The 23,883-nt window shown below is 44.6% G+C and overlaps 1 protein-coding gene across 6 annotated transcripts in view; it reads left to right on the top strand.

The window, feature by feature from the left end:
- The window catches only part of LOC137381347 (CMP-N-acetylneuraminate-beta-galactosamide-alpha-2,3-sialyltransferase 4-like), a 274,200-nt gene that overhangs the window by 192,107 nt on the left and 58,210 nt on the right, over window positions 1–23,883 (top strand). For all 6 annotated transcript variants that reach the window (XM_068053787.1, XM_068053785.1, XM_068053788.1 and 3 more), the window contains exons 8-9: window positions 10,142–10,202; window positions 17,191–17,286. In XM_068053787.1, the coding sequence (XP_067909888.1) occupies window positions 10,142–10,202; window positions 17,191–17,286 (157 nt within the window). The remainder of the gene's footprint in view (window positions 1–10,141; window positions 10,203–17,190; window positions 17,287–23,883) is intronic.

The following is a 23,883-nucleotide window of genomic DNA, read 5'->3' as shown; positions in this document are numbered from 1 at the left end:
CCCACCCTGCTGATCTCCAAGCCTCCTCCTCCACAGTGGTCAGGGTGGCTAGAACTGCAGGGCCATTCCCAGTTCTCTGTCTCTCCCTGGAGTTGTGTGTTCTCCTCCTGCAGAGACTTACAGAATTAAACAATCATTATAGCACATTGTGTCTGTGCTGGCCCTCTTAAGAAGCAATTCACGTACTGCCACTCCCCCGCCCTCTCCCTGCATCCCTGCACATCCCTCCTTTTCAGATATTTAGACTACTTAGAAAATGTAGAAACAATTACTGCACAGAAGGGGGCCACTTTGCCCATCGTCTGCACCTTCCGAGAAACAAGCCACCCAGCCGAATCCCATTTTTCAACACTTGATCTGTATCCCTGGACTTCAGGTGCACATCCAGATACCTTTTAAATGAGTTGAGGGTTTCTGCCTCTACTACCTTTTCAGGCAGTGAGTTCTAGACCCCACCACCCTCTGGGTGAATTTTTTTTCCCTCATCTCCCCTCTGATCCTTCTACCAATCGCTTTAAATCTATGCCCCCTTGTCACTGACCCCTCTGCTAAGGGAAAAGGTCCTTCCCATCCATTCTATCAGATCCTTCACAACCTTGTACACCTCAATCAAATCGCCCCTCAGCCTCCTCTGTTCCAAGGAGAACAACCCCAGCCTATCCAATCTTTCCTCATAGCTGCAGCTTATCAGTTCTGACAACATCTTTGTAAATCTCCTCTGTACCCTCTCTAGTGCAATTACATCCTTTAATGAGGTGACCAGAACTGCATGCAGTACTCAAGTTGTGGCCTAACTAATGTTTTATATAGCTCTTGCATAACCTCCCTGCTTTTATATTCTGTGCCTTAGTGAATAAAGGAAAGTATTCCATATGCCTTATCAACCTGTGCTACTACCTGCAGGGATCTGTGGACATGCACTCCAAGGTCTCTCACTTCCTCTACACCTCTCAGTATCCTCCCATTTACTATGTAATCCTTTGCCTTGTATGACCTGCCCAAATGTATCACCTCATACTTCTCTGGGTTAAATTTCACTTGCCACTTTTCTGCCCACCTGATATCTTCCTGCAGTCTACAGCTTCCCTTATGAGGGTGAGAAATGGATTGTGTGGAGAGGAGGGAAGGACAACATTTGTGGAGGGTGACTGAGGGATGGGATTGAGATGTGAATAAGATGAGAGTGAGTGAGAGTGCTGGCTGTTCAGATGAGGATGTGAGCAGCTGCTTCAAGAGAGAGGAATGAGTGGAGCTGCAATGTGTGTTGGTCTGAGGAGTGCTATGCTGGGGATGTCAGATGGGGATACGGGGGTTGGCACTGAAAGTGCTATCCACTTACCTTTCCTGTCCTTATGAGGTCATTGAACCTCTTGCGGCACTGTATCTATGTTCTAGGGACCACATTCCTGCTGCTCACTGCTTCAGAGACTTGTTTGACTTGTGTGGCTGGCCTCTTTCTCCCATCCACGGGAATCAACAGATCTCTTTAGGCCCCCACTGCCTCCAGCATTACCTCCAGGGAAGAGTCAGAGAACCTGGGCAGCAGCCTTCCCACGTTTTGTTTCCACTTGCTTTTCTTCCAGAACAGTCCAGATGCAATGCAGGATGAGACAATTCTGACCCCTGCCGTGATCCCTTTCCTGACAGGTGGGGGTCATCATCACGCCACTGCAATGATAGCGTTCCTGTTCCGCTGTGCGCAGGTCAGTTCCATTAAAATTCCACTCAACCTCTTTGGTCTTCCCAATAGAGGAGTTAATTGGAGGAGTTTGCAGTTGATCCAAGACTGGATGTTGGATATGCAGTCTGACAGCGCAGAGACAAGTGAAGGGGTTGAGAGAGAAGTGCTGGTGAGGTAGATCTGGGTGTTGTCAGTATAGTTGTGGAACCTGACGACATGCCACAGATGATATTGTCAAGGGCCAGCACACAGATAAGAAATAGAAGGCGGTGGAAGATAGATCTTTGGGGGACTCCAGAGGTAATAGTGTGGGAGCACGAAGAGAAGCCAATGCAGGAAATTCTTTGGCTATGACAGAATAGGCAATAGTGGAGCAAAGCCAGTGGTATTCCCACACAGCTGGACAATAGGGGAGAGGTGTTGCAGAAGGATGGCATGGTTAACCATGTTGGAAAACTACTGAAATAAAGACAAGGAGGGATAGTATACCATGGCCACAATCACAGAGGATTTCACTTTTGACTTCGATATGGGCCATTACCTGATCGGAGAGTTTCAAAGATGGAGTTACTAGAAAGATGACATACAGGATTGGGGCCACCATTGTCCTGTAGTCCACAGCTGAAGATAACGCACAGTGGGTGAAATTTCATCTATATATTGCTGCCACCTGTGCTTTTGAGAAGGGTGTCCACGTCGGCGTCCCCAGCTTGCGCCGGAAGGCTGCTGCACTCTCCTGACGTCACACAGTCCAACCGGGATACCAAATCTGGATCGTGCAGGTTCGTGCCCAAAACTCATGTACTACTGTGCAAGCAACAAGCACTAAGCTGCAAGATGGGCCCCGAACTGATGTTTCTTTAAGGTCCAGACACCTCAATTGCTGATAAAGTAATTTTTAAGAACTTCTGCTTTTGCAAAGTGGCAGGAAGTGCTATCCTGTATGCCGTCCCATCGAGGTCCTCATCTGAGTTCTTTGAAGAAAAACATGTCTGAGACCTTTCCCTCCGATGAGCTGGCAAATCCTTTCCCTCTGGACTGGCTGCAGCTACTTGGTGCCCAGATGACTCACTAAGTGCTGATTTGACCTCAACACTAGCCTCTAAGGTATGTGCAGTGCAAGTATCTAGGGTGGTGGCGGCGAGTGTCGGATCAAGTGACAAGGCCTCTTCATTGGTGCTGTGCTGCTGCACTCTCTTCATCCTTGGGCTGCTGTGGCTGGGCAGGCAGCAGTTCTTGGGTGTATTAAAGCAAGGAATGAAAGGGGAAGGTTGGTGTGAGCGTGGGGGTTGGGCTGTAAAGCAAGTGGTCCATGGTCACAGCGTCTGCAGCTTGCTCAGCATGTCAGGTAGCAAGATGAGTTTAAAAAAAACTCTGGGAATTGTGCTGGGAATTGAGAAGGGGCATAAGGCAGGAAGATACAGTCATCTTCAATGTTAGCTGGATGCTAGGAGCTCCGTTGCAGCTGGCCCCAGGATTCTAAGAGCCATTTCCTCTGTAGGGCTCAGGACATGAAGGAATCCTTGTCCCCATTGGTTCTGCTCTGCTCCCTTTTATTGTGTGCCATCTTGTCCTGGAAGAGAGCAGGCAAAATGTTAGTAATTATGTAGCACTGTGCTTGGGTGATGTTCATACCATAGCTGAATAGCTGGAGGTATGTGGAGGCAGTGAGAGGTGGGTATGAAGCTGGCAGCACTGGTCGGTGTGTGAGGATGAGGTGAAGTATCTGGATGTTAGGTGTGAGTCCTGAGTGCTCGGAGTGCTGCTGGGTGAATGGTAGGGGTGTGATGCATTGAGCAGTATGTGAGATCGGTAGATGTATTCACTGACCTTGACCACCCATGTGAGGTGGTTAGATTTCTTGTTACACTGCTGCCAGGTCCTCAGGTCCAGACTCTGGGTGTGCAACATCCTGGCTCCTTGCTCCCCCTCCTTTCTGAGGGCTTCCTGACCCCCTGCGAAATCATGGCATCTCTCCTCCTGCCCACCTCCACCACTAATATTTCCAGTGCCACATCTATCACCCTAGAACCCTCTCTCTGCCCTTTTCCATGTTTTAAATTGCAGCAATTTTCTTCAGTGCAGTTTCCCTTTATGAGGGACAGCCTGCCTTTAAGAACAGAGTGCTGATTGCACCATGCCCTCTTAGCACAACACTGTTCAGTCTCCCGCTGAGCACAGAGGCAGTAAGCACAAAGAGGGAGCCAGCAGTAGGGAACCGGCTTGTCCCCATGCTACAATTATGGTAATGAGGTGAGAGCACCAAGGTTGCGTGCTGTCAACCTCCAACACAACCAGCACAAGCAGGTCATGGGTTGCTGTCACTGAACCCAATAATGTCAGACGAATTTCTGCCATGATTTCCTTCCCATGACCACCCTGACACCCTGATTATTCTCTTGGTAGCATACCTACTGGAGCAAATTAACAGTGGATTGGGTTGAAAGGGGTACAGTAGTGGTGGGAATGGCTAAAGGCAAGCCCTCAAGAGTGTGATTCTGGAACAGGAATTTGACCAGAAGTTACATCTACTATGTTGAAACTGTAGTATCTGAGCAGTCAAGGCTACTCTGTCATACTTCCATCAAAGGAAGCAACAACTGTTGCCACTATCGAAATTGCACAGCTCTCTTACCCTCCTCCGAATGTCTGGCTGGTGGCTACGTTGATCTTCTGGATTGCCAGTCACCAGGTTCTCCCTCATTTCATGTCCTGCCTTCCTCATTGCATTGCCGATGTTGGTCTGGACTCCTCCAATTGTCCAATCATCAGCACCATTAGAGAAAAGAATAATCAGATTCTTACCAGCCCGGTGGAGGTGGCTTTGGAGGCGGGGTGCGTGGAAATTTTGAGAGTTGTGTGATGGGGCAGCTCCCTGATACTGTTCCACCTCCAGGTACATTTATTTGGAGGTGGGCAGCCAATTAAGGCCCGATTTTGGAGCCACTTTCAGAAGCTGCTGGAATCTTCCTGGTGTCAGAAGGGCCTTCCGCCCCAAGGCCAGAACCCAGATTCCCTCCCTGCCTTAGCAGCGCCCACCTCTCCCAGTGGGGCTGTGGGCTGTCCAGTGCTATGGGCCCTCTGATTGGGACTCCCATCTCGGGAACCTGCCCGCCAACCTTCATTGGATAGCGAATGCTGAAGCAGCTCTTTAATTGGTTGCCTCTCGTAAGATTGCGTTAGAGGGCGCACTGCAGAAGCGAGTGTGTTCAGGACGCGTAATTAGTCCTGACGACTGAAAATTTTTAAAGCTGAGAAGATTCTGCTCATTGTGTCCACTGCGTCCATGAGACCAATGCTAGATAATTAATTAGTTTCAAAATTGAAGTAAGCTAATTTGATAAAATACATTACTTTTAACTTATATTTTATACATTACAAATTGGATAATTTATTATATAATTACAATCAGTGTTTAATTAATTAATCAGACCTGGGGATAAAATTAATATTAAATGAAGAGGCATAGTAACACTAAGGGTTCTGAATATTGCAGTAAATTAAAGACTGGGATATATAAATAATAAGAATTAAGTAAAAACATTTAAGTTAACCTCCTGATAAAATAAAGTGATTTCAGCATAAAGGAAAGAGCTGATTGGTGAGTAGCTGATGAGTGTTTATTTAAGTCTTAAATTTATTTCTTTTAATTTAGTAAATAGTCCAATAAATAACGGTACAGCAGGGCACCTCAGGTCCGTGGAATGCACTTCCTATGCCAGGCAGGAACTCCAGGACACTTCTCGTGCCCTGGACAACCACACGTGCAGGAAGTCTCGTCAGCTGGAGGAGCTCGAGCTCTGGGTTTTGGAGCTTGAGCAGCAGCTGGCATTGCTACGGTGCATCCACAGGGCTGAGAGCTACACGGATAGCAGCTTAAGGGTGTGCAGGTAGAGTGGGAATGGGTGACTGCCAGACAGTCAAGGAGGACCAGGCAGGTTGTGTAGGACTTCCTTGAGTGCATCCCACTCTCCAACCAGTATTCAGTTCTGAATACTGGTGAGGGGGATGGTTGTTCTGGGGAGTGGAGCCAGAGCCAAGTCTCCCAGTGTCACACACTACTGAGTATAGAAATATAAGGATAGAGCAGATGAATATGTGGCTGGAGGGATGGTGTAGCAGGGAGGGCTTTAGATTCCTGGAACATTGAGAGCAGTTCAGGGGAGGTGGACCTGTACAGACCGAATGGGTTGCACCTCAGCAGGGCTGGGACCAATGCCCTCGCGGTAGAGCATGGCTACCCGGCCCAAACCTGACGGGACCCGATGACATGTGTCAGGTTCGAGTCGGTCGCTCTTCCGGGTCCGGCATTCGGGCTCGGGTCGGGTCGGCCTGGCTCGGACACAGTGGCAGTGCTGCCTTTTGGTCAGGGAGGTAAAGGGAAGTAAGAGTAAGCGTCATTAATTTCCGATAGTCGAGTTGGGTTGGGTCAGGCGCGGGAAGAAACCAAAGGACTCAGCCCCGGGTCGGGTTCGGGTTAGATATGGTCAGATCAGGCCCGGGTCGTGTTTCAATTGTATACCCGAGCAGGCCTTATCCTCGCGGGGTGATTTGCTAGTGGTATTAGGAAGGCTTTAAACTAATTTGGCAGGTGGATGGGAACCAGGATGTAGCATTGGAAAGGAGAAATAAGTTGCACAAAGGAACTGGGACAGAAATAGTAAGGCATTGCATGGGGTCAGACTAATAGGGAATACAGTAAGATCTAATTCATGTTTACAGTGCATGTATGTAAATGCACGAAGCATGGTAAATAAGGGTGGTAAGTTGCAGGCTGAGAAAGGGCAGGACAAGGTAGTAAATACTCCTGGATACAAAGTGTTCAGGAAAGATAGGGAAGTAATGAAAGGACTAGGGATGGCAGTATTGGTTAAGGAGAATATTGCAGTGCTGGAGAGGGAGGATATCCCAGAAGTCAAGGACAGAATCTATTTGGTTAGAGCTAAGAAACAATAGAGGTGCCATTACACTACTGGGTTCATTCTACAAGTCACCAACTAGTGGGAAAGATATAGAGAAGCAAGTTTGCATGGAAATTACAGAGAGGTGTAAAAACTATGGGGTAGTTATAATGGTGAACTTTAATTATCCTAATATAGACTGGGATAACAGTAGTGGAAAGGGCGGCGAGGGGGAAGAATTTCTGAAATTCAGAAGCATTTGCAAGATCAGTATATAAAGTCCTGGGCTTTATAAGTAGAGGCATAGAGTACAAAAACATGGAAGGTATGATGGACCTTTATAACACACTGGTTTGGCCTTAATCTGGGCGCCGTACTTTAGGAAGGACGTGAAGGCTTTAGACATGATGCAACAAAGATTTATGAAAAGATTTACCAGGGATGAGGAACACCAGGTACATGAATAGATTGGAGAAGCTGGGATTGCAGTCCTCAGAGAAGATTGAGAGGAGATTTGGTAGAGCTGTTCAAAATCATGACAGGTCTAGACAGATAGCAAGAAACTGTTCCCATTGGTGGAAGGGTCGAGAACTAGAGGACACAGATTTTAGATGATTGGCAAAAGAACCAAAAGCAACATGAGGTAAAACTTTTTTATGCAATGAGTGGTTTGGATTTGGAATGCACTACCTAAAGGGTAGGAGAGGCAGATTCAATTGTTGACTTTCAGAAGGAAATTGGATAATCCCCTGAAGAGAAACAAATCTCTAGGGCTACAGGGAAAAGGTGGGGGTGTGAGACTAACTAAATTGCTCCTAAAGCTGGCGTGGACTCGACAGACTAAAGGGCCTCCTTCTGTGCTGTAACCATTCTATGATTCGATGAAGCTTTAACAGCTTCTGATCCTGGCTTTGGAATCCTCAATTGAGGGGTCTTGCTTAAACTGCTTATACGATGTTGACTTCTCCCTGAGTTGTTTAAATGAGGAGTTATAGAGTCCTGCAGATTGCCCCATCTTCACTCCTCCCTTCACATTGGCCCAGATGCGTTTAGTCAGTCGCCAGGTGGTTGAATCCCCTGCCATTAGCACATTATGATGTCCTGAACTCCAAACAGCCCCTCACCCAACTGGCCACCTTGTGCTACTGGTCTGTAATAGGTAACACTTAACAAGTTACTGCCCCATCATTGCTCCATTCTCTCCCTATTGTTTCACCTTACCTCCTTCTGCTGCCACATCCGCCCCTTAAGTATCTGTTGTATCATTTTCTTATCAAGTAACTCCTTCACATTTCTCTGACAGCCTATATTCATGAAGCACTTTTTATCAACAACAACTTCTATTTATATAGCACCTTTAAGCTGATAAAATGTGCTAAGGCACTTCCCAGGAGCATGATAAAGATAAATTTGACATCAAGCCCAGGAGGAGATATTAGGGCAGATGACAAAAGGTCAGTCAAAGGGGTAGGTTTTAAGGAACGTCTTAGAAAAAGAGAGAGGCAGAGAGGTAGAGGGAGGGAATTTCAGTGTTTAAGGCTTTGGCAGCTGAAGGCACAGCGACCAGTGGTGGAGTGATTAAAATCGGGATGCTCAAGAAGCCAGAATTAGTGGAGTGCAGATTATCACAGAGGGTTGTGGGGGTGGGGGACATTAGAGAGATAGGGAAGGGCAAGGATATGGAGGATTTGAAAACAAGGATGGGAATTTTAAATTCGAGGTGTTGCTTAACTGGGAGCCAGTGTAGAGCAGTGAACACCGGGCAGATGGGTGAATGGGATTCGGTGTGAGTTAGGACACAGGCAGCAGAGTTTTGGATGACCTAAAGTTTACAGAGCGTAGAATGTGGAAGGTGTCCAGGAGTGCATTAAAATAGTCGAGTCTAGAGGTGACAAAGGCATGGATGAGGTTTCAGCAGCAGGTGAGCTGAGACAGGGTGGATATAATGGAAGTGGGAGCAGGCGGTCTTAGTGATGGCGTGGATATGTGGTTGGACGCTCGTAACTTCTGAGATCCAGCTCTCAGTCTTACTGTTCTGCTTGCCATAGTTTTGCACTGCCAACAATGCTAATGTATGGTCCGGTTGGATCTCGCTCGAATGTCTGTTCGTTATCCCTAATCCTCCCAACGGAGGTGGTGGCCCCGCTCACTGGGATAGGTGGCCACTGATGGGACTGCACCCAATCAGAAGAGGCACCACAGAGGGAAGTGGGGGAGGTCTTCCAGCAGGAGCTGTTGACTTCAAGCATGTAAAAAGGGCACTATCGAATCAGCTCCCCAGTATACATCTCTCCCGATTTTCAATTCCACTGACTTCAAGCAAACGGCTGATCTAACAGCTCTCATTTTACACCATCACCTATAGTCAGAATGACCTATGTGTTTGTATAAGGACTCTCAGGCCTATCCTTTACAGCATTGCTTTTCATTTTCTGTTACTGACATTAATGCCCTTTTCCTTTGGTCAGTTTCATTCATAAGGCTGTTAGCTGAGTAATTATTGGGACAGGATTTATTGTAGCTGGATTTTAGGATTTTCATGTTTTTCCCATATCTGTGACTTGCCTGAAGTTTCTTTGTGATTTGCACATAAATAATGGTGAGCACCGCTAATGTCTCTGTTATATTCACAGCAAACTCTGTGCCATTATCTGTTTAATACAGCAAAGGGTAACAAAATCAGTCCTTTGGTAGCGTGCACTTAATGGCTGGAATTTTATATCCCCCCCCACCCACCACACAAGAGTAGGCTGGGAGATGGGGGGGGGTGTAAAATTGGTCAGGCTGGCGTTGGATCCCATGCCCAAATGATAGCCATTTAAGGCCTCTTCCCGCCACTGCTGGTGAATGGGCACTTCGCCGCCTGGGGGGCCGCCCAATAATACTGGGCGACCTCCTTGCAGGCTGGGGAGGCCCTCCGGATTGGGCACACTGTGGCCCATGGAGGGCCCCCCAAGCAGCATGAGCCGCTCCTGCTGGAAGACCTCCCCCACTTCCCTCTGTGGTGCCTCTTCTGATTGGGTGCAGTCCCATCAGTGGCCACTGCTCCCAGTGAGCGGGGCCACCACCTCCTTGTGAAATTCCAGCCAATGTCTTTTCAACTTGAACAGTTCTCGCTTACAAATACACTCTGTTTCCTGTTTTTAAATCAGTTATCTACCCACCACCATACTTTACTGCCAATTCTGTGACTTTTTCACCAAGCCGGTCTTGTCAGTGGTCCAATGGCCTTCTCAACATTTCCCGCAGTGTTTAACTTTTGTTTGTGTAGTTTGAAGATAAAATGGCTCCTGGTCAGAATAAAATCAAGTTTTTCTCTTTTTTAAAAACTTGCTTGCATCTTTGAAATGCGACATCTGAGATGAGACACCTCAAGTGTGATGCCCCGAGTGTGACATCTCATGTGGCACGTCTGAAATGTGATGGGTGCTCTCAGAATTTTGAAGTAAATTTTTTTTGGTGTAGAACAGCCAGGATGAGGAGTAGCAATTGGAGGGTGAATTTACACATTCTCTAAAGTATTCTTTGTGTCATCGTAAATCTTTTCTTTTCCTTTCAGAAGCAGTTGTCAAACAGCTATTGGCCCGAACAAAGTCCAACATGCCAGACGAGATAGACAGGTAAATCCTCTACTCTGGTGGCCCGCTTTTCAGGGACACTTTTGGGTTTTCCGTTCTTGGGCCATGCTCTGAGTGTATGTTTTCCATTATTTTGCAATCTCATTGTGGAGCAGAACATGGCAGGGCACATACTGGATGTGGAAATTAGTGCACCTTTTACAGTGCACATTTGGACAGTAAGTCTGGTCAGTTGTGTAATTGGGTCAGAGTTGTGCACTTCTGATTCAAACAGAATTTGTCTGTATATTTTAATTCACATGTAAGAGCTGGTGGATTTTAAATATCTCACCCCACAAATTCATAAAAGGATCTGTCAGTCAAATAGAAACTGAGCCAATCAGACAGCGCTGCTTGAATTTGAATGACCTCTAACCAGCAAAACTCATCAGCCAGGATTTGAGCTGTAAAGACTATGGGTCCTGACAACACTCTGGCAATAGTACTGAAGACCTGTGCTCCAGAACTTGCCGCGCCCCTAGCCAAGCTGTTCCAGTACAGCTATAACGCTGGCATCTACCCAGAAATGTGGAAATTGCCCAGGTATGGCCTATCTACAAAAAACAGGACAACTCCAATCCAGCCAGTTACCACCCCATCAGTCTACTCTCGATCATCAGCAAAGTGGTGGAAGGTGTCATCAACAGTGCTATTAAGTGCCACTTAAACAGCAACAACCAGCTCACTGATGCTCAGTTTGGGTTCCTAGGGCTACTTGGCCCCTTACCTCATTACAGCCTTGGTCCAAACATTGATAAAAGAGATGCACTTAAGAGGTGGTGTGAGAATGATTGCCCTTGATAGCATGACAACATTTGACCAAGTGTGGCATCAAGGAGCCCTACCAAATTGAAGTCAATGAAAATCAGGGAGAAATCTCTCCACTGGTTGGAGTCACACCTAACAGAAAGGAAGATGGTTGTGGTTGTTGGAGGTCAATCATCTCAGCCCCAGGACATTGCTGCAGGAGTTCCTCAGGGTAGTGCCCTAGGCCCAACCATCTTCAGCTGCTTCATCAATGACTTTCCCTCCATCATAAGGTCAGAAGTGGGGATGTTCATTGATGATTGTACGATGTTCAGTACCATTCGCAGCTCCTTAGATACTGAAGCAGTCCGTGTCTATATGCAGCAAGACCTGAACAACATTCAAGCTTGGGCTGATAAGTAGCAAGTAACATTTGTGCCACACAAGTGTCAGGTAATGATCATCTCCAACAAGAGCGAATCTAACCATCTCTGCTTGACATTCAATGGCATTACAATCACTGAATCCTACACTATCAACATCCTGGGGGTGACTCTTGACCAGAAACTGAACTGGAGTAGCTACATAAATGCTATGGCTACAAGAGCAGGTCAGAGGCTTGGAATTCTGCAGCGAGTAACTTACCTCCTGACTCCCCAAAGCCTGTCCACCATCTACAAGGCACAAATCAGGAGTGTGATGGAATATTCTCCACTTGCCTGAATGAGTGCAGTTCCAACAACGTTCAGGTAGCTCGACACCATCTAGGACAAAGCAGTTTGCTTGATCGGCATCATCCACCATCTTCAATATTCACTCCCTCCATCACCAGCACACAGTGGCAGCAGTGTGTACCATCTACAAGATGCACTGCAGTAACTCACCTCCCTCGACAACATCTTCCAAACCCTCAATCTCTTCCACCTAAAAGGACAAGAGCAGCAGACATGTGGGACACCAGCACCCGAAAGTTCCTCTTCAAGCCACACGCCATCCTGACTTGGAACTGTATCGCTGTTCCTTCACTGTTGCTGGGTCAAAATCCTGGAACTCCCTTCCTAACAGCACTGTGGGAGCACCAGTTGGACTGCAGTGGTTCAAGAAGGCAGCTCACCACCACCTTCTCAAGGGCAATTAAGGATGGGCAACAAATGCTGACCTTGCCAGCGATTCCCACATCCCAGTAAAGGAATAAAAAAAGTTCTCTTTTGGAGCTTTGCATGGTTTAAAGGGTCTAAACCTGGACAAAAATGCTTGAATAGTAGCCCATTTCTGTCCTATTTGACTTTATTTATCTAAATTCCACTTGTTGTGGATCCTTTTATTGAAGGAAAGTTTAGGGCAAGTTTGACCTGGTGGGAATAAAGAATGCGTAGAGAAATATTTGGTGAGGAGCAGTGCGCACTTATAGTAGACCTCACTTATTTTCCCATCGATTTAAATTGATACATTAGACCCAGTACAGATGTTGGGGTAGAAATTTATCTTGCGGGGTAGTGCACAATGGGCAATATCGCAGAGGTCTCCTGCTGTGCTCCTCCCCCCACCCCCACCTCCAAATAATCATCTCCATTAACCTCATTTCCATTAAACTGAACATACGGCAGGGAATATATTGGGCGGCCGACTCAATAACACCCGTTTCACGCCATCTCCTAAGATAAATTTCTTCCCGGTTATTGTCTGTTTCATGTAATGGAGATGTTGTGGGGGGTGTGGGGGGATTGTTGTTGGGGGGGTGGGTGCGGTGGTGGTCAAACCATTCAATTCAACTACAAACATCCTGTAGGTTTTATCTGAATCATTGATTGCCAGCAACTGAGTTTAAGAGATGCATATTTCAATTTCCTTAGTCCCAGACCAACTTTGAAAAGTATTTCTGGGCTAATCTTGTTCAAATGGGTAGTCCATCTGGAGCCATTAGGAAGAGATTGATGGGAAGTTGGGGAGAGAACAGGAAGGGGTGGTAGATGGGAAATCCAGAAGGGAAAGTCTCTGGAGGTCAGGCCATGTTTATCAGCAGCACCTTACTTACATTTTTTGACCCTTTATTGGCTGCCAGCCAGATTGAGAGGCTGACTGGACAGTAAGAGCTGCAGCATCAGTCTGCAGCCAAGGGCGGAGAATAGGGAGGGAGAGATCGTGGGTCAGGGCGGAAAATTGTGGAGGACCCGGGAGGACTTTGGTTGGTGCAACAGAGGCAACTCGTTATTATTTTCAATCTTTTGAGGAGGGGTAGGTAAGCCTCTAACTTCATTGCCCTTTTGTTTACTTAATCACATAATATTTAGCAAAACCATTTGGCAGCTCTTAACCTAAGTCAATGGTCTTATAGAGTCCCTATTCTACCAGCTTCTGAAATTGAAGAAGATGGCACTATCTTGTTACAGCTTTCAGCTCATCTCCACTGTATCTAGGACATTCACTGTTGTGCCTGGTATGGGAGATCCATTGTTTAGACAGGGCAGTGAGATCTGATGAAACACTATTTATGGGGAGGGTGCAAGGCTGGGGATGCAGAGGTCCCACTGAATTTAATAGCAGGACCCCATTTTCGTATTTTTCTTCTGTGGAAGGAGACCACAGCTGGGGACCCTTAGGGCTGGTCGTCATTATTGCAGGAGAGAGTGAGTTGGGGTTTGGGGGTGAGGTGGGGAAGAGTAGAAGTCTGCACTCGTGGAAGGTGGAGGGAGAGAGAGAAAGAGAGGCCATAATCAGCAGAGTGGAAGCCGAAGGCTTGACTGAGGGTTCGGGGAACACTCCTCTTTCTCCTGACCCACAAGGAGTGCTGCAAAAGTCATCTACACACTTCAGCCGGGAGCTCCTGTCCCCCTTTCACTTGGGAATCCCAAGCATCATTTACACTTGTTTAAATATTTTAATGAAATGGCCCACCATTCTCATAACATGAAACCTGCTGCCTTAAAAACGGCAACAAATGTGTTCGCAGTGGGTTTTTTTTACCCACACATCATGGGGGAGGATGCGGATTAATATTGAGAAGGTCGGATTTGGTTCCACTACTGGTCATTTAGGTTGAGTCATAAACCATGTGATGCATGAACACTCCCAACGCTGCTATCCATCCCCTTGTTGCTGTTGTAATGCTTTATTCCAGCAATGATTTTCAGTTTTATGTCCCCTGACCAATACTCATGTGAGTTCACCTGCCCTAACAATGCAGCTTTTATATCGGCTGTAACAACTATTGGAGCTTTGGCTCCAGTTTTGGCTTACACAGGTTGACTCTGACAGGAACAGAAAATGCTGGAAATAAGCAGGTCAGGCAGCATCTGTGGAGAGAAAAACAAAATTAACGTTTCAGGTCTGTGACCTTCCATCAGAACCTTCCAAAGTTAAAGCGTGATAGGTTTTGATCAAGTGAAAGGAGGGAGGGGGGAAGAGGAACAAAAGGGAAGGTCTGTGATAGGCAGAGGGCAGGTGAGATTAAATGACAAAAGGTTTCATGGTACAAAGCCAAGTAAAGAAACAAAAGATGTGCCTGGACTGAGGTGTAGATGACAGGATAGCAGCTGTCTGAACACAAAGGTATTAAGAAAGAAACAAGGGCTGGGGAGAAGAAGCCAGCAAATAAAAACATGAACAAAGAAAAAAGGGGGCAGAGGTTATGATCTAAAATTATTAAACTCCATGTTGAGTCAACTGTTATTTTTCTGGTTTGCTTTTGTAATGCCCCTCATCCCCGTTTCTTTCTTAATCCCTTTATTTTGCGTTTGGATGACCTTGGGACTTTTACCATGTTAAAGGCGCCTCAGATGTTCAAGTTATTTTTGTAAAGCTAATATTTGAAGCTACTTTTTTCCACTCACTAACAGCAGAGCCTATCTTGAAAGAGAAAAAACTTGAGTATTTGTTTTGGACTGCCATCGAGATTTCCTGAAAGACTGACTCTTTTCCATCGAGGAATTGCTCCTCATGTGCAGTTAAAAACATATAAGACCAAACATGGTCTCCGTTCTTCATGCTCTAGATGTGACTGCTGGGCGAAATTTTCAGAAGTTTCCGTTCACCATCTCCTACATAGATTCACAATAAGCTTTATTTGTCAGGTTGCAACCCTCACCTTGTTGCTGTTGTAATGCTTTATTCCAGAAATTATTTCCGGGTTTTTATCTCTTGACAAACACTCAGGTGAATTCATCTGCTCTAACAATGCGGCTTTCATATCCTCTGTAGTAACTGTTGGAGGTTTGGTGCCAGCATTTGATTTATACAAGTTGACACTGACTGGACTCATTGTCATCATCCAAAACCACAGCACCAGTTTCCACATGTACGCTGACAACTCCCAGCTATCCCTCACCTCCTCTTTGACATTAAGCATCATTTAGTAAATAAGTGCAGAGCATTAGCCTTTAATGTAGGAGATAAAACAGCCCTATGACCTTCCAGGATCTCTTTGACCAAGCTTTTGGTCTCCTTCTTTGGCATGGTATCAAGTTGTTTGTCTGGTTCTGCTCCTCTGAAACAGCTTGGGATGTTTTACAATGTTAAAGGCGCTATATAAATGCAGGTTATTGTTGATTTCCATGCTTTAACTAGTGTTTATTTTCAAATTGCCAATATCTCCATTCAACTAACAGAGTAATATTATACCAATACATTGAGCGTTAACTCCATTAATATTCACAGTAATAATTTTAAGGCCTTTAGGAGAATGAATGCAGGCTCAGACTGAGGCCTTTGTACAATTAGAAAGTGGGACATACCCTGACCAAAATGGTTAAAATCCACAACGACAGCCCATACCCTTATTCATTTTCTCCATTGGATGATGAGGGATTTATTTGCAATAGAGGTCATAAGATTCAACCTCTGCTTCATCTTATTAATGAGTAAGTTTAAGAGTAGAGTTTCCACAACTTTAATAATTTATTACAAAAATACAAGACTTAGCCTCAGCCTTATTTAACTAACCATAGATTCAAGCAAGTCATGTCCACCTATATACTTACAAGCAGACAACCCATTGGATGAGTATGGGACACACTGAGCTTAATATCTGGTGTTTTTAGTCTAAGCTGTGCACATGCCATTGGGACACACCGTTGTTTATATCCACTAACCTCACGTGTCACCTGACAAGCTTCTGTCTTCATGACTGTTTCAGTATTAAACTACAGAAAAGAGAAAGATTGAAAGATATTTTGATGGGAAAATTGAAAAATAAAGAACTTGCATTTATACATCACCTTTCACAACCTTGGGACATCCCAAAGCACTTTAAAGCCAACGAAGTACATTTGAAGTGTAGTGCCTGTTGTAATATCGGAAACATGGCACCCAATTTATGCGCAGCAAGCTCCCAAAAACAGTAAGGTGATACCACCTGATAATCTATTTCATTAATGATGTTGGTTGAAGGTTAAATATTGGCCAGGGAGAATGCCCCTTCTCTTCAACATAATGTCATGGGGTCTTTTGGACCCACCTCATAGGACCGATGGGGACTTGGTTTAATATTTCATATCAAAGATGGCAGTTCCAACAGTGCAGTGCTCGCTGAGCACTGACCCTCCGATAGTGCAGCACCCCCTCAGCACTGACCCTCTGACAGTGCAGCAGTCCCTCAGTTCTGACCCTCCTACAGTACTGCCTTTCGACAGTACAGCGCTCCCTCAGTACTGCACTGGAGTACATCCTTGAGGACTGCAGACAGGATGGACTTAATCAAGAATAAATAGGAAAGCTGCATGTCTCTGTGCTGTTCAAGACCAAGTTAACAGCACTGTCCTGCCGAGTTCATTCCTTTTCCTCAATACCATTATCTCTGAAGTTATTTATTGTTGATTATGTTCGTTCTTGTAATATCAAAATCATATTTAATAACCTGATGGATCTGATTATTCATTCTTGATTTACTCTACATGTGTTTTGCTCAAGGATGTACATGTGCTAACCCAGATGAACTTCACTTCCTCATACCTCCATAGCTCTAAAACCTGTGGAGCTTGGATTGATTCAAAGAATATAGGCTGACAGGTGCAGTAACAGAACGAAATATATGCACAAGTTTAATTATTGATTAAAATAAACAGTTTGTATGCACTTCAGAAACAATCTCATGTTCTGGACAAATATTTACCTGTCAGGTGCTAGCGGCCATAACACAATCTATGGAGATTATTTGCTAATAAATTTGAATTTCTTGCCTGTGGTGCTTTGCACTGCTCAGTCATGACAATTACCATAATATTTTCATGAAGGTATTGGTCTTTGGCAGGTTAAGTTGTAAAAGATGCGTTGTCATTGGCAATGGAAACACCCTGAGGAACAGCTCCCTTGGAGAAAAAATCAACAAATATGACATTGTTATTCGGTGAGTGATGTGCAGCTGCTTTACTTACCTATTTCACTTTGGTCTCAGCCTTGGCTCAGTGGATAGCACTGTTGCCTTTGTCTCAGCAGGTTATAGGCTCAAGGCCTGCTTCAAAGACTTATACACATAATTTAAGCTGATACTTTAGTTCAGCAGTGAAGGAGGAGTTCCTTCAGTATAACTTTCCCTCAATGCTACACAAACGTGCCAGTCTTGATTTTTGTACTCAGGTCCTGGAGTGGGACTTGAACCCCTAACCTTCCAACTCAGAAGTAAGAGTGCTACCAACCAAGCCACTGCTGACACACTAAGTTGTTGGACAGTGCCTTGGGGTAGGCATCACAAGTTTATAGTTATGTTCTTCTGCATCATGCTATCAATAATGTGTTACCCTGCCGAATAGCTGTAGCAAGCATTTGCATGAAGCCGTCAGTGCTAGAGTCATCCAGCTCCAGGAATTGCCTGTCAGCATGCAGTACTAAAGACACTGACCCAGCCACCCCCTCATACTCAGTTTGTGTCATATTCAGATGACTGCCTCTGAAATAGCACCGAACTCCGTTCCTGCCTCACTCAGCTCATCTGCTGGTGAGACACTCATCCATGCCTGTGCTACCTCGAGACCTGACTATTCCAATGCATTCCTGGCTGGTTCCCATCTTCACTTTCCATACAGCTGAGGTTATCCAAAACCCTACTGCCAGAGTCCTATCTCATACCAAGTCCTGTTCACCTATCACCTCTGTGCTTGCTGACCCACATTGGCTCCCAGTTGAGCAACACCGCAATTTTAAAATTCTCATCCTCATTTTCAAATCCCACTGGTGGCCCTGCTTTCAGCTGCCTAGGCCCTAAACTCTGGAATTCCCTCCCTCAACCTTTCCACCTCTCTTTTCTCCTTCAAGATGCTCCTTAAACCCTATCTCTTTGAAGAAGGTTTTGGCCATCTGCCTTAACCTCTCCTTAAGAGGCTCACTGTCAAATTTTGCTTTATAACGCTCTTGTGAAGCAGCTTGGGATTATTTTAATATTGAAGATGCTACGTAAATATAAGCTGTTGTTGTTACTGTCCTTCAATGCTAGTAATGCACCCTAGTGTTGGAAAGCACAAAGATTCTACTCCACTTGTGTCCACTTGAACCTGAATAATGTTTAGCCTGAAATGGTGGTGGGGGCATTAGGTCTAAGGTGAAAGAGAAGGTGACCCATTCTCATGGTTCGGATCAGGTATTTTTCATTGTTTTTAGCCTAAGTTCTTACAGCTTCCTTAACAGGTAAAAATAAATGAAAAAACTTGCATTTGCATAGTACCTTTCATGAGTTCAGGACACCACAAAGCACTTTACAAAGAATGAACTATTTATGAAGTGTGGTCACTCTTTTACTGTAGAAAACACAGCCGATAATTTGAGCACAGCAAGCTCCCATAATGGCATTGAAATAAAAAGACCAGCTCACCTATTTTAGATGTTGATTGAAGGATAAATGTTGGCTAGAACACTGGGTGAACTCATCTGCTTTTCTTCAAACTGTGCCAAGGGATCTTTAACATCTACCAGAGAGGGAAGGCTGTTTAATGTCACATCTCAAAGATGGCAGCTTCAACAGTGCAGCACTCCCAGTGTACAGCAATGAAGTACCAGCCTAGATTTTGCAATGAAGCCTCTGAAGTAGTTCCTGAACCTGTTACATTCTGACTGAGAGGTGAGTGCTAGCACTGAAGGACAGCTGCCGCTTTAGTTTGAAGTGATTTATGACTTTAATCCCATATAGGGACTAAACCAAATCAAGTGTACATCCCTATGAGTCTCCTTTAATTAAGTTCAAACTAGACAGATTCCTACAGACACTTGTTTGGGCCTGAAGAACTGAACGTGTCTTCCCTCAAAGAAAGAAAACTAACAGAGAATATTACTATCTTTCGAAGAGCCTATTTTTAAAATAATTATAGCTAAGTCATAAATATTCCAGATATTATAATGGTCTGGGAAACTCTCTTCAATAAGTACCTCCCCACTTAAGGAGACATAGAATGTATACAGCATGCTACATGAGACATAAGAATATAATAGGAGCAAGTAGGCCATTCAGCTCCTCAAGCCTGCCCTGCCATTCAGTAAGATCATGGCTGATCTGTCCCAGGCCTCAACTCCTCTTTCGGGCCTGCTTCACCTAACCTTGACTCCCTGAGATTTGAAAAATCTATCTACCTCCTCCTTAAATACATTTAGTGACCTAGCCTCCAAAACTCTCTGAGGCAGAGAATTCCAGAGATTCACCACCCTCTGAGAGAAGAAATCCCTTTGCATCTCAGTTTTAAATGTTTGCCCCCTTATTCTGTAACTATGTCCCCTAGTTCGAGATTCCCCCACTAGTGGAAACATCTTCTCAACATCTACCCTGTCAAGCCCCTCAGAATTTTATATGTTTTAATAAGATCACCTCTCATTCTTCTAAACTCTAATGAATAAAGGCCTAACCTGTTTAGCCGTTCTTGATAAGACAACCCCTTAATCCCAGGAATCAGCCGAGTGAACCTTTTCTGAATTGCCTCCAACGCTAGTATAACCTTCTTTAAATACAGGGACCAAAACTGTACGTAGTACTCCAGGTGTGGCCTCAGCAACACCCTGTATAGTTGAACACAAGACTTCCCTATTTCGAAACTCTAACCCCCGAGCAATAAAGGCTAAAATTCCATTTGCCTTCCGAATTACTTGCTGCACCTGCAGGCTAACCTTTTGTGTTTCATGCACAAGAATACCCAGATCCCTCTGTACTGCAGTATTTTGTAGTCTTTCTCCATCTAAATAATAATCTGTCTTTTTATTCTTCCTACCAAAGTGGATTCCTCACACTTTCCCACATCGAACACCGTCTGCCAAGTTTTTGCCCACTCACTTAACCTATCTGTATCCCTTTGCAGATTCTTTCTGTCCTCATCACAACATGCCTTCCCACCTATTTTTGTATCATCAGCAAATTTGGATACACTACACTCTGTCCCTTCCTCCAAGTCATTAATGTAGATAGTAAATAGTTGAGGCCCTAGGACCGATCCTTGTGGCGCCCCACTAGTTGTGGCTATCCAACCTGAAAAAGACCCATTGATCCAGATTCTCTGCCATCTGTGTGTTAGCCAGTCCTCAATCCATGCCAACACATTACCCCCAATACCCTGAGCTCTTATTTTGTGCAATAGCCTTTTATGCGCCTTCTGAAAATCCAAATACACTACATCTACTGGTTCCCCTTTATCCAGTCTGCTTGTTATATCCTCAAAGAACTCTAACAAATTTGTCAAACATGATTTCCCTTTCATAAAACCATGTTGACTCTGTTTGATTGCATTATATTTTTCTAAATGTCCTGCTATTTCTTCCTTAATAATGGACTACAACATTTTCCCAACGACTGATGTTAAGCTGTAGTTTCTGTAGTTTCCTGTTCTCTGTCTCCCTCCTTTCTTGAATAGGGGTGTCACATTAGCAGCTTTCCAATCCGCTGTACCCTACCGGAATCCAGTGAGTTTTGGTATATTATGACCAATGCCTCCACTATCTCTGCAGCCACTTCTTTCAAAACCCTTGGATGCAGGCCATCAGGTCCTGTGTCTTGCCTGCCTTTCGTCCATCAGTTTGTCCAGCACCTTTTCTCTCGTGACAGAGATTGTTACAAGTTCCTCACTCCCATTTACACCCTGCTCATCTATTATTGTTGGGATGTCCTCCACCGTGAAGACCGATGCATAATATTGGTTTAAATTAACTGCCATTTCCCTGTTCCCTGTTATTAATTCCCCAGTCTCATCCTCTAAGGGTCCCACACTTACTTTAGCTACTCTCTTCCTTTTAATATACCCGTAGAAGCTCTTACTATTTGTTTTTATATTTCTTTCCAATTTACTCTCATAATCAATTTTCTCCCTCTTTATTCGTTTTTTAGTCATCCGCTGCTGGTTTCTAAAAAATTCCCAATTTTCTGGCCTACCACTCGTTTTCGACGCATTGTACGCCTTTGCTTTTGATTTGATACTCTCCTTAACTTCCTTTGTTATCCACGGGCGGTTCATTGTTCTCTTCGAGTCCTCCCTTCTGACTGGAATAAATGTTTGCTGAAATATCTGCTTAAAAGTCTGCCACTGCTCATCTACTGACTTCCCCTGTAGTCTATCTTCCCGCTTTAGACAACTCTTTCTTCATACTTCTGTAATTGCCCTTGTTTAAATTGAAGACACTGCTTTGAGACCTGAGTTGCTCACCCACAAACTGAATTTGAAATTCTACCATGTTATGATCGCTTCTCCCTAAAGGATCCTTAACTACAAGATTTCTTATTAATCCTACCTCATTACACATTACCAATCTAAAATAGCCTGTTCCCTGGTAGGTTCTGCAACATATTGCTCTAAGTAACAATCCCTGAGGCACTCTACAAATTCGTCTTCCATGCTACCCTTGCCAATTTGATTTGTCCAGTCTATATGCAGATTAAAATCACCCATGATAATTGCAGTGCCTTTCTTACACGCCTCCAATATTTCCTGATTAATATCTTGTCCTACAGAGAGATTATAGACCTCTCCCACCCGTGATTTCTTTCCCTTACTATTTGTTATTTCCACCCAAACTGATTCTACATCATGATCTATTACACCTATATCATTACTCACAACTACACTGATGCCTTCCTTTAATAACAAAGCTACCCCACCTCCATTTCCTTTCTGCCTATTCTTCCAGAACGTCGAACATCCTTGAACATTAAGATTCCAGTCCTGGTCATCCTGCAACCACATCTCAGTGATAGCTATCAAATCATATTCATTTATTTCTATCTGTGCCGTCAGCTCATCTATCATGTTACAAATGCTACGTGCATTCAGATAAAGAGCCTTAAGCTTTGACTTTTTACCATTTTTACCTACTCTGGTTCTAATTTCTGCTGTACTCTTGTGCTTGTATTCTCTGTCCCTTCCTGTCACTCTCTGATTAATGTATGCTCCTTCAATATCCTGCACCTCTGCTCTCTCATTACTTTTCGACTTTTTAAACTTCCTTTCAATTGAACCCTCCCCCCCACCCCCACCATTTAGTTTAAAGCCTTATCTACAACCCTAGTTATACGATTTGCCAGCATAGTTCAAGTGAAGCCCACCCCAACGGAACAGCTCTGTCTTTCCACAGTACTGGTGCTAGTGTCCCATGAATTGGAACCCATTTCTCCCACGCCAATCTTTGAGCCACACATTTATCTCTCTAATCTTATTTACCCTATGCCAATTTGCACGTGGCTCAGGTGGTAATCCGGAGATTATTACCTTTGTGGTTCTGCTTTTTAATTTAGCCCCGAGTTGCTCATAGTCCCTCAGCAGAACCACTTTCCTAGTCCTACCTATGTCGTTGGTACCTATATGGACCACGACAACTGGATCTTTTCCCTCCCACTCAAGTTCCACTTCAGCCCAGAAGAGATGTCCTTAACCTTGGCACCAGGTAGGCAACACAGCTTTCGGGACTCTCTATCTTTGCTGCAGAGAACAGTATCTATTCCCCTAACTATGCTATCCCCTATTACAACTACATTTCTCTTTGCTCCCCCCACTTGAATGGCGCTCTGAACCACAGTGCTGTGGTCAGTTCCTTCATCCTGCCTGCAGTCTGTGCCCTCGCCCACACTGGGAGCAAGAACCTTGTAGCTATTGGATAATGGCACTGGCTGAGGCTCCTCCAGGGCTAAATTCTGGATCCCCATACCTGCCTTACTCGCAGTCACAGCCTCCTGTCCCTGACCACTGGCCGAATTCAAGGTAGTTAATCTAAGGGGTGTGACTGTCTCCTGAAACACAATGTCCAGGTAACTCTCCCCCTCCATGATGTGTCGCAGTTTCCGCAGCTCGGACTCCAGTTCATCAACTCTGAGCCACAGTTCCTCGAGCAACCAACACTTGCTGCAGATGTGGCCACTGTGGATCGCACTGGCGTCCACCAGCTCCCCCAGACCACAGCTGCAACACATTGCCTGCTCAGCCATCTCTGCTCTATTTAATTAATTAATTTGGATATCAGTATTTCAAAAAAAAAGAACTATTTAAGTGTACCCTTAACCTGTAATGGCGTCGCCTGATTTAAATCATTTGGCCAAAACTACAAAAAAAAACACAAGAGACACGAAAGAAAGAAATACCCACCAATCACTTACCAGCTCTCCTGTGACGTCACACATCGATTTTTGCTAGTCAAGCAGGTCCACAGAACAGAACAGAGCACTCTCACTGCTGAGACGATTTATTAACTTTTATACATTTATTAAAGAATTGAACATGCAATACATTTTAAGTGGATATGCATACTACAATATCAAAGATTACTAAGAGATGTAAAACATAATCTTATTTCAAAAATAGAATCCAAAAGTTCAACCTTGACAATGTTACAGTAAAATATCTTAGAATATCCATCAAAATTCAAAGTAAACTGTTACCTTAAATTCCCCGAGTAAGTCTCCTGTTCAACAAGACAAAACACTCTCAGATCAGAGCAGAATTCTCTAGTCATGCAGTCAGCCATTCTTACCATAGGTTGAGAAGCATTGATG

This window comes from Heterodontus francisci, chromosome 22 (assembly GCF_036365525.1).
Source record: "Heterodontus francisci isolate sHetFra1 chromosome 22, sHetFra1.hap1, whole genome shotgun sequence".
Lineage (NCBI taxonomy): Eukaryota > Metazoa > Chordata > Chondrichthyes > Heterodontiformes > Heterodontidae > Heterodontus > Heterodontus francisci.
This window is presented reverse-complemented; position numbering and strand designations above follow the sequence as displayed.